At 38.0% G+C, this 13,414-nt stretch overlaps 1 protein-coding gene across 1 annotated transcript in view; it reads right to left on the bottom strand.

The window, feature by feature from the left end:
• The window catches only part of TBC1D22A (TBC1 domain family member 22A), a 352,669-nt gene that overhangs the window by 190,383 nt on the left and 148,872 nt on the right, over positions 1–13,414 (bottom strand). Inside the window, exon 11 of the mRNA XM_075274179.1 lies at positions 6,531–6,606. Within this exon, the coding sequence (XP_075130280.1) occupies positions 6,531–6,606 (76 nt within the window). The remainder of the gene's footprint in view (positions 1–6,530; positions 6,607–13,414) is intronic.

Raw genomic sequence — 13,414 nt, 5'->3', positions numbered from 1 at the left:
TCAACCATGTGCTCTTTGTTGGTTAGGACTAGGTCCAAAATGGATGTTCCTCTCGTGTTTTCTTCTACTAGCTGGGCAATGAATATGTGTAACGTTTAGCACCAAATAAAGCTGCAATTTAAGGGCACAACTTATTTAACTGAAACTGTTACTACAGGAAGTAACATATTCTTTAATTGTATTGAAAATGCACAAAACTACGACACAAAACACCAACTGCTAAACAAAGTGAGAACTGCAGATAAACGCCTCTTGCTTATCATTGAAAACATGGAAAAGGTGACATCTAACAGAACAACATGAGATATCTTATTGTAGATGTCTGTGAAAAAGGTAGGAGATTGACAGCAACAAAAACCTCCAGAACTAAACAGAACCCTGGGAAAATACAAACTGAAATGTTCCTGTTGCTTTGTGTTTGGTGGATGAAACATAAGAGTACGTTTAAAATTTATTTCCTATTTGCTCCCCTGGATGACAGAATACAGATACTAGATTAACCCCAACTTACAGGAATGAAATATTAACATAGGGAAGACATAATTCTCATGTATTATTTTGGTGATAGCAATTATCAACTTCTGTCACTGACTTCTACTAAAATGGGTTACCACCTACCTCGAGTGTAATGTAAAGTAGGGCTGGATGATTATGACCTAAATCAATCAGATTAATCAGGTAATTTACCTGGCGATTATTTAGGTGACGGCCCTTTTAAACCACATCTCTATTATAGTACGATGTAGTGTTGGGTGAACCCTGTGAAATGTGTTTCATGTGGTTCACCCGGGGTTTTTGTTGGGCCGAAGCGAAACTGGTAATATTATACTGTGGGTCTTTTCAGACTCCAGAGTATAATTAGTGGAGGTGATCAAACGTAACAAAATTGGTGTTACTCACCTATCCTGGGCTCCATATCAAATACCTGCTGTCTTCGATGCTTCTGGCTCATATCAGGGACCGCTGATTGGGCCTCACTGTCAAATGACAACAGCCAGTCCCTGATGTCAGCCAGAAGAGCCAGCAGGGAGCTGTGCCGGAGTGCAAGAGAGGTGGGTAACACTGTTTTTATGTTTGATCACAAGATATTCTAAAAGACAGTGAGGTTGTTTGTAAATTTTATTTTTTCCCCAGAGGAAAACCTCAAGGCATACCTCCAATTATGAAACAACTCATTGAATAGTGCAAGTGAATATAAGAAACTTTGCAATATATCCTATTATAGAAATGTGTTTCCTTCTCCACTTATCAGATTGTTACTTTTTACATAAAGGTCTATGGAAAGGGGAGGAAGTGAAAGCTGCTTGAAAAGATACACCCTGCTATATTGTGAGGGAGCTTTTTTGACATTGCTTTATCTTCAATATAAGACTGTAGCACTGCACAGAATGAGGCAATAAATCAATTAGCTGAACATTTATATTTCAAATATACATTCACTGTAAATACTCAAATGTAATTCTCAAAAATATATTCTTCAATCCATTTCAAATATGCCAGTGAAATTATAGGTATGACTTACATTTTGCTTAGCATACCTAAAAAAAGAGGAAGTATGCCCAAAACATTTGTGTCATTGAGTTGGAATGTAACATAATTACCAGATACGCTTCAATCAGCTGACAAATGTACAGATGGAGCCAAACAAGAACATCGCCAAATGTCTAACATCTGCAGAACTTGGATACAAGAGTCCTCAATGGATTCCAATTTTTCCAAGAGCCAATTTGCTACACTGAGCTTGTGCAAAGTGCAACATATTTGAAAGAGTAAAGGATGGAGAGACAAAGGTTAAAACATTGCTTAACCTTGTTTTTGCTAGATACACATGAAATCCACCGGCATGCCAATGGTTATAAAGGAGAGCAAGGAAATAATCACGTAAGCATGTAAAGTAACCAGCTCATCTGTCCAAGACGCATAATTCCCAAAGCTGACTTTAAGAAATTATTTAAAACTGGGATGCCTTGCTAAATGAGAAAAAGGCATTCAGCTATCAATGTAAATAAAGATGCTACTGAACATTTCAAGACTGAAAACAGTTGTTCACTGCTAACAAGCACTTTAAATACTTGATTGAATTGCTTGTTTGCTAGTTAATGGAATATCTGACTGGCAACGTTTTATTTGACTGGTTCAGCTGGGTGTCATTTAAGTACAAATAGCTCTAGTGCTCTTTCTGTGCTCCAAATCTGAGTACACTAAACAGAGAGCCGAGGATATACAATAGGAATACAAAATAAAGAAGGCAAACTCTCATAGGAACTCATAAAAATTACAGACTTAATAGGGAGAGTAAATGCTGAGGACGTTTTAATCTGGATTTACAGTTCTTGTACAAATATTCATCTCCAACTAAACAAGTAAAAGTGTAGTGCAAAATCTATACTTTAGCAAAGATGCAAAAGCTCTTAATTTTTCATGGACTGGCAAAAGCACACATGGGACTATTTTATTATGTTTTCACTAGCAGCTGTCCAGTACTTAAGATAGTTTGCAAAAAGAATAGAAACTAACAAGGTGGGTGTAACGATCGAAATGCATCGAATGACTGCTGATTTTACGTACTGAAAGTATAATCCTGGGATACAAGAAATAAGCAGCAGCTGGAACTCAGCAAATTGTATAAGAGTCCTGCAGATTTATGTCATATTCTGACTATCTTGCCTTAAAATGAAGGCTTGTATAAAACGAGGCATAAGAAAAGGAGGAATCTTCTTATGCTTTAATCTACAAGAATTCCTATGTAAGTCCCCCCTGCCCCCCCCCCTCCAATTTTGTAATATATCTATTTATTATTCTTATTCTTCTTATTATTATTAGTTTGTCAGTAATATATGAAGGTACAATTTTTACCTTTCTGCCGACGTAACAAGTCCTCAGTGTAATCTATATCCTGACCCGTTATGTTACCCCCCACACTTATCATTTCCTCTGGACCTGGGCTGACATATCTTTTGCCAGAAATAGTGCCAGAAAGCCAGCATGTACAAGGGCGCTGGGAAGCTGGCACACAATACTCACCTGTTTTCCCTTCCTTTTGGTTCAGAGTGGAACTGTAACTTCACTTCCAAAATTGAAGTCACGCTCCGCATCCAGTTCATCTACTGGCATACTGAAATGCAAAGGATGCAGGTATTTTCTGGAATGAAAGGGGGGGGGGGGGAGTGTGTGAGAGAGGGAGAAGGTGAGAGAGAGAGTAAGGGGGAGTGTGTAAGAAAAGGAGGAGGTGAGAATGGGAGGAGGCGAGAGGGAGGGGGAGTATATGAGAAAGGGAGGGGGTGACAGAGAGGGAAGTGAAGTGAGGCATGATGGTACTTGTAGTAACCATAGTAAAGAAAAATAGGAAGGTAAACAAATACGGAAGATGCCAGGAGCTCACAGAAACCCAGAAATCACTCAAAACAATGCTAAAGGTATTTGGTGGCATTTACTAACCTATTAATAGAACTGATTGACCTTTTTTGAAAAATGATTTTTTTTTTGCCTGGAAAACTCCTTTAAGACATTGGCACCCAAAAATCAACTTTGCAGTGGTGTTGGCATATGATAGAAGGATCCCCCTTCCTCTGAAATGAATTAGATACCACAGTTGTTATTCACCAGAGCATCTAAAGAGTTAATGATGCCAGATCCTTCTCCTTTCCCCACTCATTATCCATTACTGTGGCCTTACTTTCAGTAGGTAGTGAGAGATGGACAAAGAAGAAGCTCCCCAACAACCCAATGCCTTTTTGGATTGGCAATTAGGAAAAGAAAAGACAGGACAGAGAAGGGAAACAGGTATACACAATAAGTGTGTTGCTCTTTCCATATGGTTGACAAATGCATGGATCCTGATGAAGGTCGAAAGGATACTCTTTTGGCCTCCACTTGGTGAATGGAGCCGTATATTTAATGCTTATTCTAATGCCATATTTTCAAGTTTCAGACCCAATGTTGAATAAGCCTAATTGAGTTAAGTTACACTAAAAAAAAGAAAATGTACACCTGCATCATTACATTTTTTAGAAAGATTACCCAATTTCTTCTTGTTCATGCTGTGAGAGAGTGAAGGGTGTGGTGTGGGAAGACAGGTATGTCCCAGTCAGGGAGCTAAAGGGTGTATGGTAAAGATTCACACCAGGGAGGTCAGCTGACTAATCAGGCCCTAATAACAGTCTGAGTGTGAAGACTAGCAGTGTGGCAACACACTGACAGAGCTGACCTGTCCAGACCGGACCTCCAAAGCAGGTACTGTGCTATCTGTTGTTGTTGCCAAGGTGGGAGACTGGTAGCCAGTGTCCTGTATAGTCAGGGAAAAGTTTCCCTATGTTTTAGTTAGTTTCTCAGCCGAGAAGAATTTTGTTTTGTTTATCCTGTGGCTTTGCAAAAGCAGTGTATGCGTTACATGCGAATAAAGCCTGAACTTGTGTGCAATCCAGTGTCTGTGTCCCTGTTTCCTGCATTGCTACAAGCATGTACCTGCGCGATTCCCCACAATACATATAGTAGGAATAAAAAAAAAAATCATTGTGCACAGTGCTGAAAATGACCCAGATAAGGCTCACATATCTACTTCAGGTCTTTTGCATACATATTTATTCCCAAATTCCAGCAAATACAGCAAAACGATGCTTCGAGTTTAGGCCTGGCTTACACAGAACAATCTTCAGGCATTTTTCTTAAACAGAAAAAGAGCACTATCAAAGAAGGAAAGTAGAAGTCTTTTCTTTCTACTTCTCAACCTTTTAGGGTCAAGCCCTGGTAATGGCTATAAAATGCATCTAGGACTATACCAAAATTGTTTTTATATTACACTAAAGCCAGATGTTGATCCTGAAAGGATAAAAAGCATAAATGAAATACTTCTTTTGTTTGTATCCACTTCAGGCTTAGGCTAAAAATACACATCAAAACAGGCTGTGAAGGCCTGGCCTTTAAAGGGGATATCAGGTCAAAAGCATTTACTGGGTGAAACAGCATTTTGTAACAATTTCGAATATGATGCAATATGTAATTTTAGTGTATAAACAATGTAACGTTTAACCCCAATGACAGTAGCAGTCTGAAGGTTTAAAGGTCACGGTGTTTTCCTATTTATCTTGGAAGACAACTTAAGTGGTGCCTATACAAACCATCAGTAAGACACTGGGTGTAGCACTCATACTTGTGCTGATCTTGTCTGAGATTTCAATTATGTGAAGTGATCAATAAAGACAAGGAGATACATGGTATACACTTCTATGAACTTCTCAAAGTGTAAAGGGGTTCAACTGAGAATTCTAAATCATATTCAGAATATCCGTACAACATACAATAAAAGTACATAGCTGACTGACTCCTCCATCCATTAAATAATTGCTTTCCAGATATGTCCTAAATCTTTCTGTACAAGCCTTAATAATGTTATTTATTTTTCACTTCAGTGTCCCAATGCCAGTTTCCATTGTCATAACATTAGACACATTAATGAAGGGCTTGTGAAATTCGCTGGCATCGCTTCAACATTATTAAACATACACAGAGTAACAATTATTTTTCAGCTCCTTTGTCAATGAAAAGTTGTTATAGCCTGTGTTACTTTAGAATTCATTACAATTTTTCTCCAAGTGAGAGGTGAGGATCTTTATGTGATGTTTGAAGACTGTTTTCTGTAGTTTTTTTTTGCTTTTGTTCATTTTCAGGACATAAATTGCTTTGTATTTACGTGGGCTTTATACTATGCAAATGCTTTACTTTTGGATCTGGCAGTTTAGACTAAATAAAATAAAATAAAAAAAACAGATGGAATTAATCTTTTGACGAGATTCTTGTAAGCTATTTCTAGAAGACAGGAAAAAAGTCATTTTTGTTTTCAGCTCCATCATTGACAAGTAAGTGTCACAAAAAGCTTAGTTCTGCTTGGCATCACTTTGTTAATGCCCTGTTCATTAATTTAACAAACTATCAAGAGAATATGTGAAGAATGGCCAGGCATTATCTGTAGAATTTCTTTTAATTAAATTTTGCAATGGCATGATGACAGTCAGCATCTCACAAAGGGATTTCTTCTAAGAACAGGGAGGTCCAAGTACAAATCATGTTTGCACACGCACTAAATTATCTCAAACTTTACTGCCATTTTCCATATTACCGCAGAAATAGAAAACGTATAACCTCAGAAGTAGATACAAAAATGAAAGGAAACCCTTAAAACCAGGCTCCATTATCAGGAGGGGAGTCTCAAGGTAATCTATCACCGAACTTCACTTACAATAGATGATGTTTCATTGTATCTGGTCTTTCCATTGCTGCAAGGAGATTGCGATTGTATTTTTATTATACAGGCCTAATACAAATAATGGGAGATGCTCATGGTCTCCTAGCTTCCCTATAAATGATGCATACTAGAAGAATTTCAAGCAACACAATGCACCAAGCTGACAAAGGATGACAATCTGTATGAAAAACTGAGGAAGACAAGCACAGCATCTTACTGTTATTATAGGAGTAGCAAGATTTCTCGCTACTATAACAATACTAAGCCAGGGCAGTTTTAAGCAACTCACCATCAATGCGGCTAACCAGCTCCTCCAGCATTTTCACTTTCTTCTGAATTCCTGGTTGTGCAAATGTGTAATTATCCTAAAGGGACAAAGAAAGAATAAAGAATAAAACACTTCTAAAATGAAAGCAAATCTGATAAAATGAAAACATCTGACCCTTGCTTCACATCTGCGTTTGGTAACCCGTTCGGGGAGTCCGCATGGGAAACCCCCAAACGGAGTACCGAACGCATTTGCAAGCGGTGTGCAGTGAAAGCACACGGACCCCATAGACTATAATGGGGTCCGTGTGCTTGCCGCAAGATCTACGCATAGTCATGGGGACAGAAAAGTAATTTGTGAAGACACATTATAGTCTATGGGGTCCGTGTGCTTTCACTGCACACTGCTTGCAAATGCATTCGGTAGTCCGTTTGGGGGGGGGGGGGGGCTACATGCGGACTTCCCCGAACAGATTAATGACACAGATGTGAACGAGGCCTGACCCCTTTACACCATAGGTTATTGTAAAGTGCTGCAGAACATGGTGCTGTATTATTAGGTTGTGTTCACAGTTGTAACGCAGGTTCCTATTGGAGGCTTGCTGCAAATTCCACCCATTTGATGGGTAACAAAAAGCAACACATGTAACGTCGTGTTTATGCTTTTTTTTTTTTTTTAATCAAAAAGACAGTGGACCACATTTTAAGTGAAAGTCTGTTAAGCAACAGATCTAGCACAGTATTGTGGCTTACATTATGAACAGAAGCAACAATGCGTATGTGGACAAAACCTTAAAAAGGCTATTTTTACAGTGAACTGCTTATATGTTACATTAAGTTCTCTAAGGCCAATAATAATAATAATAATAATAATAATAATAATAATAATAGATAAGTACTTCAGTAAATGAGCACAGATCCAGGACTAGGTCTCAGCTGCCATCTACTTTTTGGGCGTCAGGTTGAGCCAGAAACATTTTACTAAATGCCAATGACATTAGGTCACCATGAAACATCTACTTGTTGCAAACCAGCAGCCTGCAATTGTTTGAGCCAAGGCTTAGCCAACAGTGTGGCTAAAAAATCCTTAAAAAATAGGTGGATTGAATAATCTAAAATATTGAAGTGTTAACCCTTTGCCTCATTTTAGTCTTTTCCAAAATGCTATAAAGCGCTATTGTTTTTATCTAAAAATTGAAACATCATATTAAAAGCAAATGTGTTAATATAGTAAATTGAATATCTCATGTGCATTTCTCACAGGCGCAATGGTACACTAAATCAGTAACTGTCTGTGCTTTAACATGGCTGAGGTACATTGAATATTTTAGCTTTTAGCTGCAAATGAAAGCAATCACACAAATGAACAGATAGTATTGAACTTTACAAGCTTTTCACAGGTGCTTTGGATGCCTTAGGCACGGAACGAGGAAACAGATCAATGTTAAGCTCTAATAATTATAAAGGCTGTGAAGCCACAAAAGAATACATGAACTGGGCTCTGTTTATTACGCTATTACAAAAGGGACTGGTATATTATATGACCGAGAATTAAATGGAGTAGTAAACATTGACTGGTGCACTTCATTTGGGAGGGATAGTGACACAGACCTGAACGATTTTAACCATTGACATTTTAGAACATTTCTCACACATTTGGTGGATATCTTAATTATCTGATCTACATTTTAGTAGAGCCCATGCACATGAAGATCACACACTTTCTTATTATGGAGCCATAGGCCCTTTATGTTCCGCACAATCACCCATCATACCAGTGGAGAATATCTTCTCAATATGAAACTCTATGGAATATGCCACAATTGTTAACAGATTCTGCCTGATAAAGCAAGAAGTCCTGTATGGAATTATAAGATTAAGGAGATATAGCACAAACCCACAGATTTCTTATATCGCCTTACATTATATAGGTAAAAAAAAAAAAAAAAAAAGCTACAAATGATAAAAGATTTAATTCTAGGATATATACACACAGAACAACAGAAAAAACAAACAAACTACTAAACATCCACTTCCTCATTCAGCTTTTAACCCTAAACCCACATACCTGTTTAGCACAGGTTTCAGCTTCAAAACATGCCTCAGATAGAGCAGGACACTTCTTAGGCCCTCTTATGTCTGAGGCTTAGGTTATGCGCTACAAAATTAATTTGCAGAAATCTGAGGCTCTAAATGTCACTCTCCTACCTCCTGGCGGAATCCCTTGCCGCTGTCTTCCCTTTTCGTTGGGCCACCTCCTCCTTGAAATACTTTAGGGTAAATCTGACTAGTCCCCCTCGGAGCCTTACCATGCTAATTTTGCTCCCCTGCTTCAAGCCATTAAAAAATGACCTCGAACACTGGTCTCATGGGACATTTAACTGATTCAATAGATTTTCTATTTTTAAGATGAAAGTCTTTCCTTCAAATACCGTTTCCTCCAGACTTTTCCTATTTGGATTTCTAAGGAATTCTTCTTCAAACGTCTGGAACCCCCCTCCCTTGAACTCTAGTTTCAGAAGGTGGAGGAGTTACGTTTAATGAAAGATTTGACTGCACAGCTTCATGACAGCCATATTTTTTCCCCTTTTCCTTATCTCTTTCTCATAGCTCTCCTCTATCCTTGTCTTCCCTATTCTTTTGTGTCCCCTCTTCTGTCCCCATCAACCCCAACAACATGCTCATTATATGGCATCCCAGTGAGCTGCTAAGATGCCGGAACAATCACAGGCACGGTGTGAGGAACAAGGTCAGCAGCAGGACAGCTTGTGAGCTGCCGAAATGCCGGAGGAGGCAAACCATGGACGGCAGCAATTTGCTGAATATAGGCGGATCATCGATGCCCACAACCCGTGACCATGTATTAGCCCACTTCAATTTACTGTTCCTCCCAGTGTGAATTTTTATTATAGTCTATATGCATGCTTGCATACTTTTCATAATTTTTTTTATTTGTAAATAATTTTCTTAATGTCATCCTAAAAGAAATTTTGTTTTGAAGTCATTGCCACATTTTACATTCTAAATCTATACAGCTCAATAGGTAAAACATAATAATATTATTTCTTATTAGAATTTACTAAATCATAACTGGAATGCAGCCAGTACAGGTCCTTCTATAATGGTCCTCTTGGATGGACATGCCCATATATATGTACAGATGTGTCCACTTTTGTGAGTTCTTTGAAGCACCTTTCTGAAAGCACATGAATTTCCAATGAATTAACATACAGGGATATGCAAAATATCCAATTTGTATCTGTGTGGCCACTTTGTGGGGCCTGGGGGAGGTATAAATGGCAGCCTTTCAAAGTTGTGTCATTCTGTTGAATTGGTTTCATGTGACTTTGCATTGATTATCTATACTGGAAAACAGTTAAGATCTTCCACAGCACAAGTCTAATTGTCCTCTAAACTGTTACAATATTAGTTATGACAATAATATGTGTTTAGATCGATATAGCATAATAAAGGGAAGCTCTGGTTTGATAGTCACAAAAGTAAACCACTTACTTAGTACAATCTGAAATGTGAAATACCTACCAAAACAAAACTGTATAATGAAACTACAGGAAGTGACTGTGTATTTGCTTTTACTAAAGACCATTTTGTCAGCTGCTTGCCATTAGAAAATACTTACATTTTTTAGCCTGACCTTAGAATTTTCACATAAAATTTCAGGTAAGCCTCTCAATTCTTTTTTCTAGAAGGCGCTTTAAAATTTTGGGTTAAAATACTATAGCAGGATGATGAACATGACAATGCATGTAATACTGTAATACAAAATGTGTTATTCCATTACAACTCCCCGTCTTATATTCTCTTATGGTCAACATTGGGTAAAATTTAAAATGGATTTCAAAAAGGACCTTCTAGTGTCTCAAAAACATTTCACAAGATTGAATTACTGCAGTCCTTCAGCTCATTGCTTTAATAATTTTAAACACTATGGAAGCTCAAACCATTCCACGAAATAAATAACCATAAATCTAGAAAGTTTCAACAAATGTTCAGTTTAGAGCTTTAGACAGACACTACATCATGGATCCTGGTGATGCTCCTTGCTTACAGACTACACCATTCTGATATTCATATGTTTTAATGATGTGAAGATTTTTGGCTGCAAAAACATTAAGGCTAAGGCCCCACGGGATGCTCCACAGCTCTAAAGTGCTGCGGGAAAAACCGCGCCAGGAATACATAACAGTTCTTCTCGCAACGCTTTAAAATAGAAAGTTTGTGGAATTTTCCTCTGTGGACTTTCTGTTACCATTATATCTACGGGGAAGCCGCTGTAGTTTCCGTAGATATAACTGACATGCTGCAATTTCCAAAACTGTGCCGGTTTTGGAAATCGCAGCATGTCCACGCTGCGGTTTTTACTGCAAAATGGGCATGGGATATGCATAAATCCTATCCACTTTGCAGTTACTGCATAACGCTGCAATTTTTCCCATGGCGTTTCCTCCGTGGTAAAATCACAGCGTTTCCAGCCTTAAAGGGTTTTTCCAATCTTTGCAAGTTATGCTTTATCCACAAGAGGGAGGATAGCTTGCAGAATGGCGGGACTCTGTTCAGACAGGGGAGCATTGGAGCAGGTCTTATTCATGTCTATTCAGTTGTCCAAGCTCATTGATTCACGAGTAGGAGTCCATGAAAAACACGGTCAGTATACAAAGGCCATCCATATGCCATAGGGTCATGTGCATGAAGCCTTATTTTTGCTTATAGCTGCCAGAAAGTGATGACGGCTGTTGGCTGCTATAGGTGGAAAGCCCCAGTATGTAAAGCAGCCAATGTACCCATACTGATATTCATATGTTTTAATGATGTGAAGATTTTTTGGCTGCAAGAACATTAAGACTAAGGCCCCACGGGACGCTCCACAGCTCTAAAGTGCTGCGGGAAAAACCGCACCAGGAATACATCACAGTTCTTCTCGCAGTTCTTCTTTACTCCTGAGAAAATCTTCCCCTACATGTCTTGCAGAGTTTTACAGAACTTACAGATTTCAATGGCTTTACTATCTTTAATGGGGAATATTATAGTACAGAAAATGCTTGAGAAGAAGAGTCAGTGATGCTTAGCAGCAGATCCTGTATGAATTGAACAGTGGATTGGACATGAATACAGTAAAATGGCTTTAGTATAATGCAGGAGAGAAAATTTGCAGAATAGGACTTTGCAATGTTATGCTTTTTTTTTTTCATTTATATGAAAACATGACTAAAACGTAGATATAAAATGGGAACAAACTCAAAAGCATAAGTAACTCGCTTTATTATTAAGTAGATATAAGTTAAAAGAGCATGAGTTAAGAGCAAGAGCATTTACATTAAAACCATTTTAGATAAGCTTGATATATTGATCAACTGAAAGAGCCAAAATGCTACAACCTTAGGTCACTTGCCCATATAAAGTAGAAGTCTGGAGTTTCAGATGACAATTAGTGAATGGTCTAAGTCTGCTGGAACTAAAGAAACCCTAAATATATTTTGACGCTAAGCAGTCCTGACATAAATGGCTTCCTAGAAGTCAACTAATACAGTATAGTATTTTCAACCAAACACCATATAACAAAAAATATATAAAAGCTACTTTGTTGCCAATGGAAACATAATGAACACCATTTTTAGATGTCTCCTGGGAAGTTTTCTAAATAACCCATTCACTGGTCAAATGTAACATTTACTCACAGATTAAAAAAGTCTGCCAAGCTGTATTGTTTTCACCTTTGTTATGGCTTGAAAATTGTTGGTTGTCAAGAAAACTTTAGACGGAGATATGCAGCACAGAGATTATTTGTTAAAGTATGAATTAAAAGATTTTCTCAGCTCCCTGGCACCCTGGAGCTGTATAGGTGACAGCACATGCTCCAATCCATTTATTATATTCTGCAGTAAACAAGCTTAGGAACTGTTAACATTTCCAAAAGTCTCGTATTAAACAGAGTTTTAAAGTATTTATTGGAAAAACATCCATTGCAAAGTGTTGAAAGCACAAAATAAACGTACACCAACTATACATTGGAAAGTGACAACATCTAAGGAATGACAATAATTCCTGTTTAGCTACACTGATTTATGTCACTGCAGTGCTGGTAAGACAAAGTCTAATGAAAGTCTGTAGAAATATTGGACAGCACACAAATGCTAGGAGATTTCAGCTCTTTAGTCTGCAGATTGGTGAATACAGCTCGGGATCTGAATACAGCCTGCAAATCCAAAATGGCAAAAGGAATTCTAATCTCAGCCCTTTACTGCTGATGCTACATTCACGTCTGCACCTGTGTGACTGATGACCTGGTCTATGAAGGGACCAGAACAATGGACACATGGGCAGCTAAAATAGCTGACATTGACGGTGCCCAATGGAGTCCTTTGTATAATGTAATTGTCACGTGTCCTCTCTTTTAAACTGAATCAGCCAGATGAAAAAGATGGAATTACAGCACTTTTTCTTTTTGACGGCCAATGTGACGGAGTCTGCAGAGACGCTAGGACAGATGTGAACCTAGCCTGAGTTGGAAATACCCATCCATATGCCACGGCTAGAGGTAAATGGGATTACAAGGATGATGCTTACCTTTAAAAGATTAGTAATGAATATACTTCTGTACAAAGATAGAAAGTCCATGGAATCTACTATTCCTATTATCTAATTCATAGAGATATAATTAGTTACAGTTATAGGTTTAGCAACTCCACACAACTGTTCTCATAAGACGTTTTCCTGCCTTTCCTGTATTCTGGCAATAGTGTCAAACAGTCATTATAGATATAATCACCTCCAAGAATGTCCACACCTTTGCTAAGGTTAAAGTATTTCTATCTCAACATTTATAGCTTTATATCCATATGATAAATGCCTGATAGATATGGATCCCACATCTAGAACCCAAATCTA

Source organism: Leptodactylus fuscus, chromosome 5 (assembly GCF_031893055.1).
Source record: "Leptodactylus fuscus isolate aLepFus1 chromosome 5, aLepFus1.hap2, whole genome shotgun sequence".
Lineage (NCBI taxonomy): Eukaryota > Metazoa > Chordata > Amphibia > Anura > Leptodactylidae > Leptodactylus > Leptodactylus fuscus.
The sequence above is the reverse complement of the archived record's forward strand: the minus strand, read 5'-3'. Positions and strand labels throughout refer to the sequence as shown.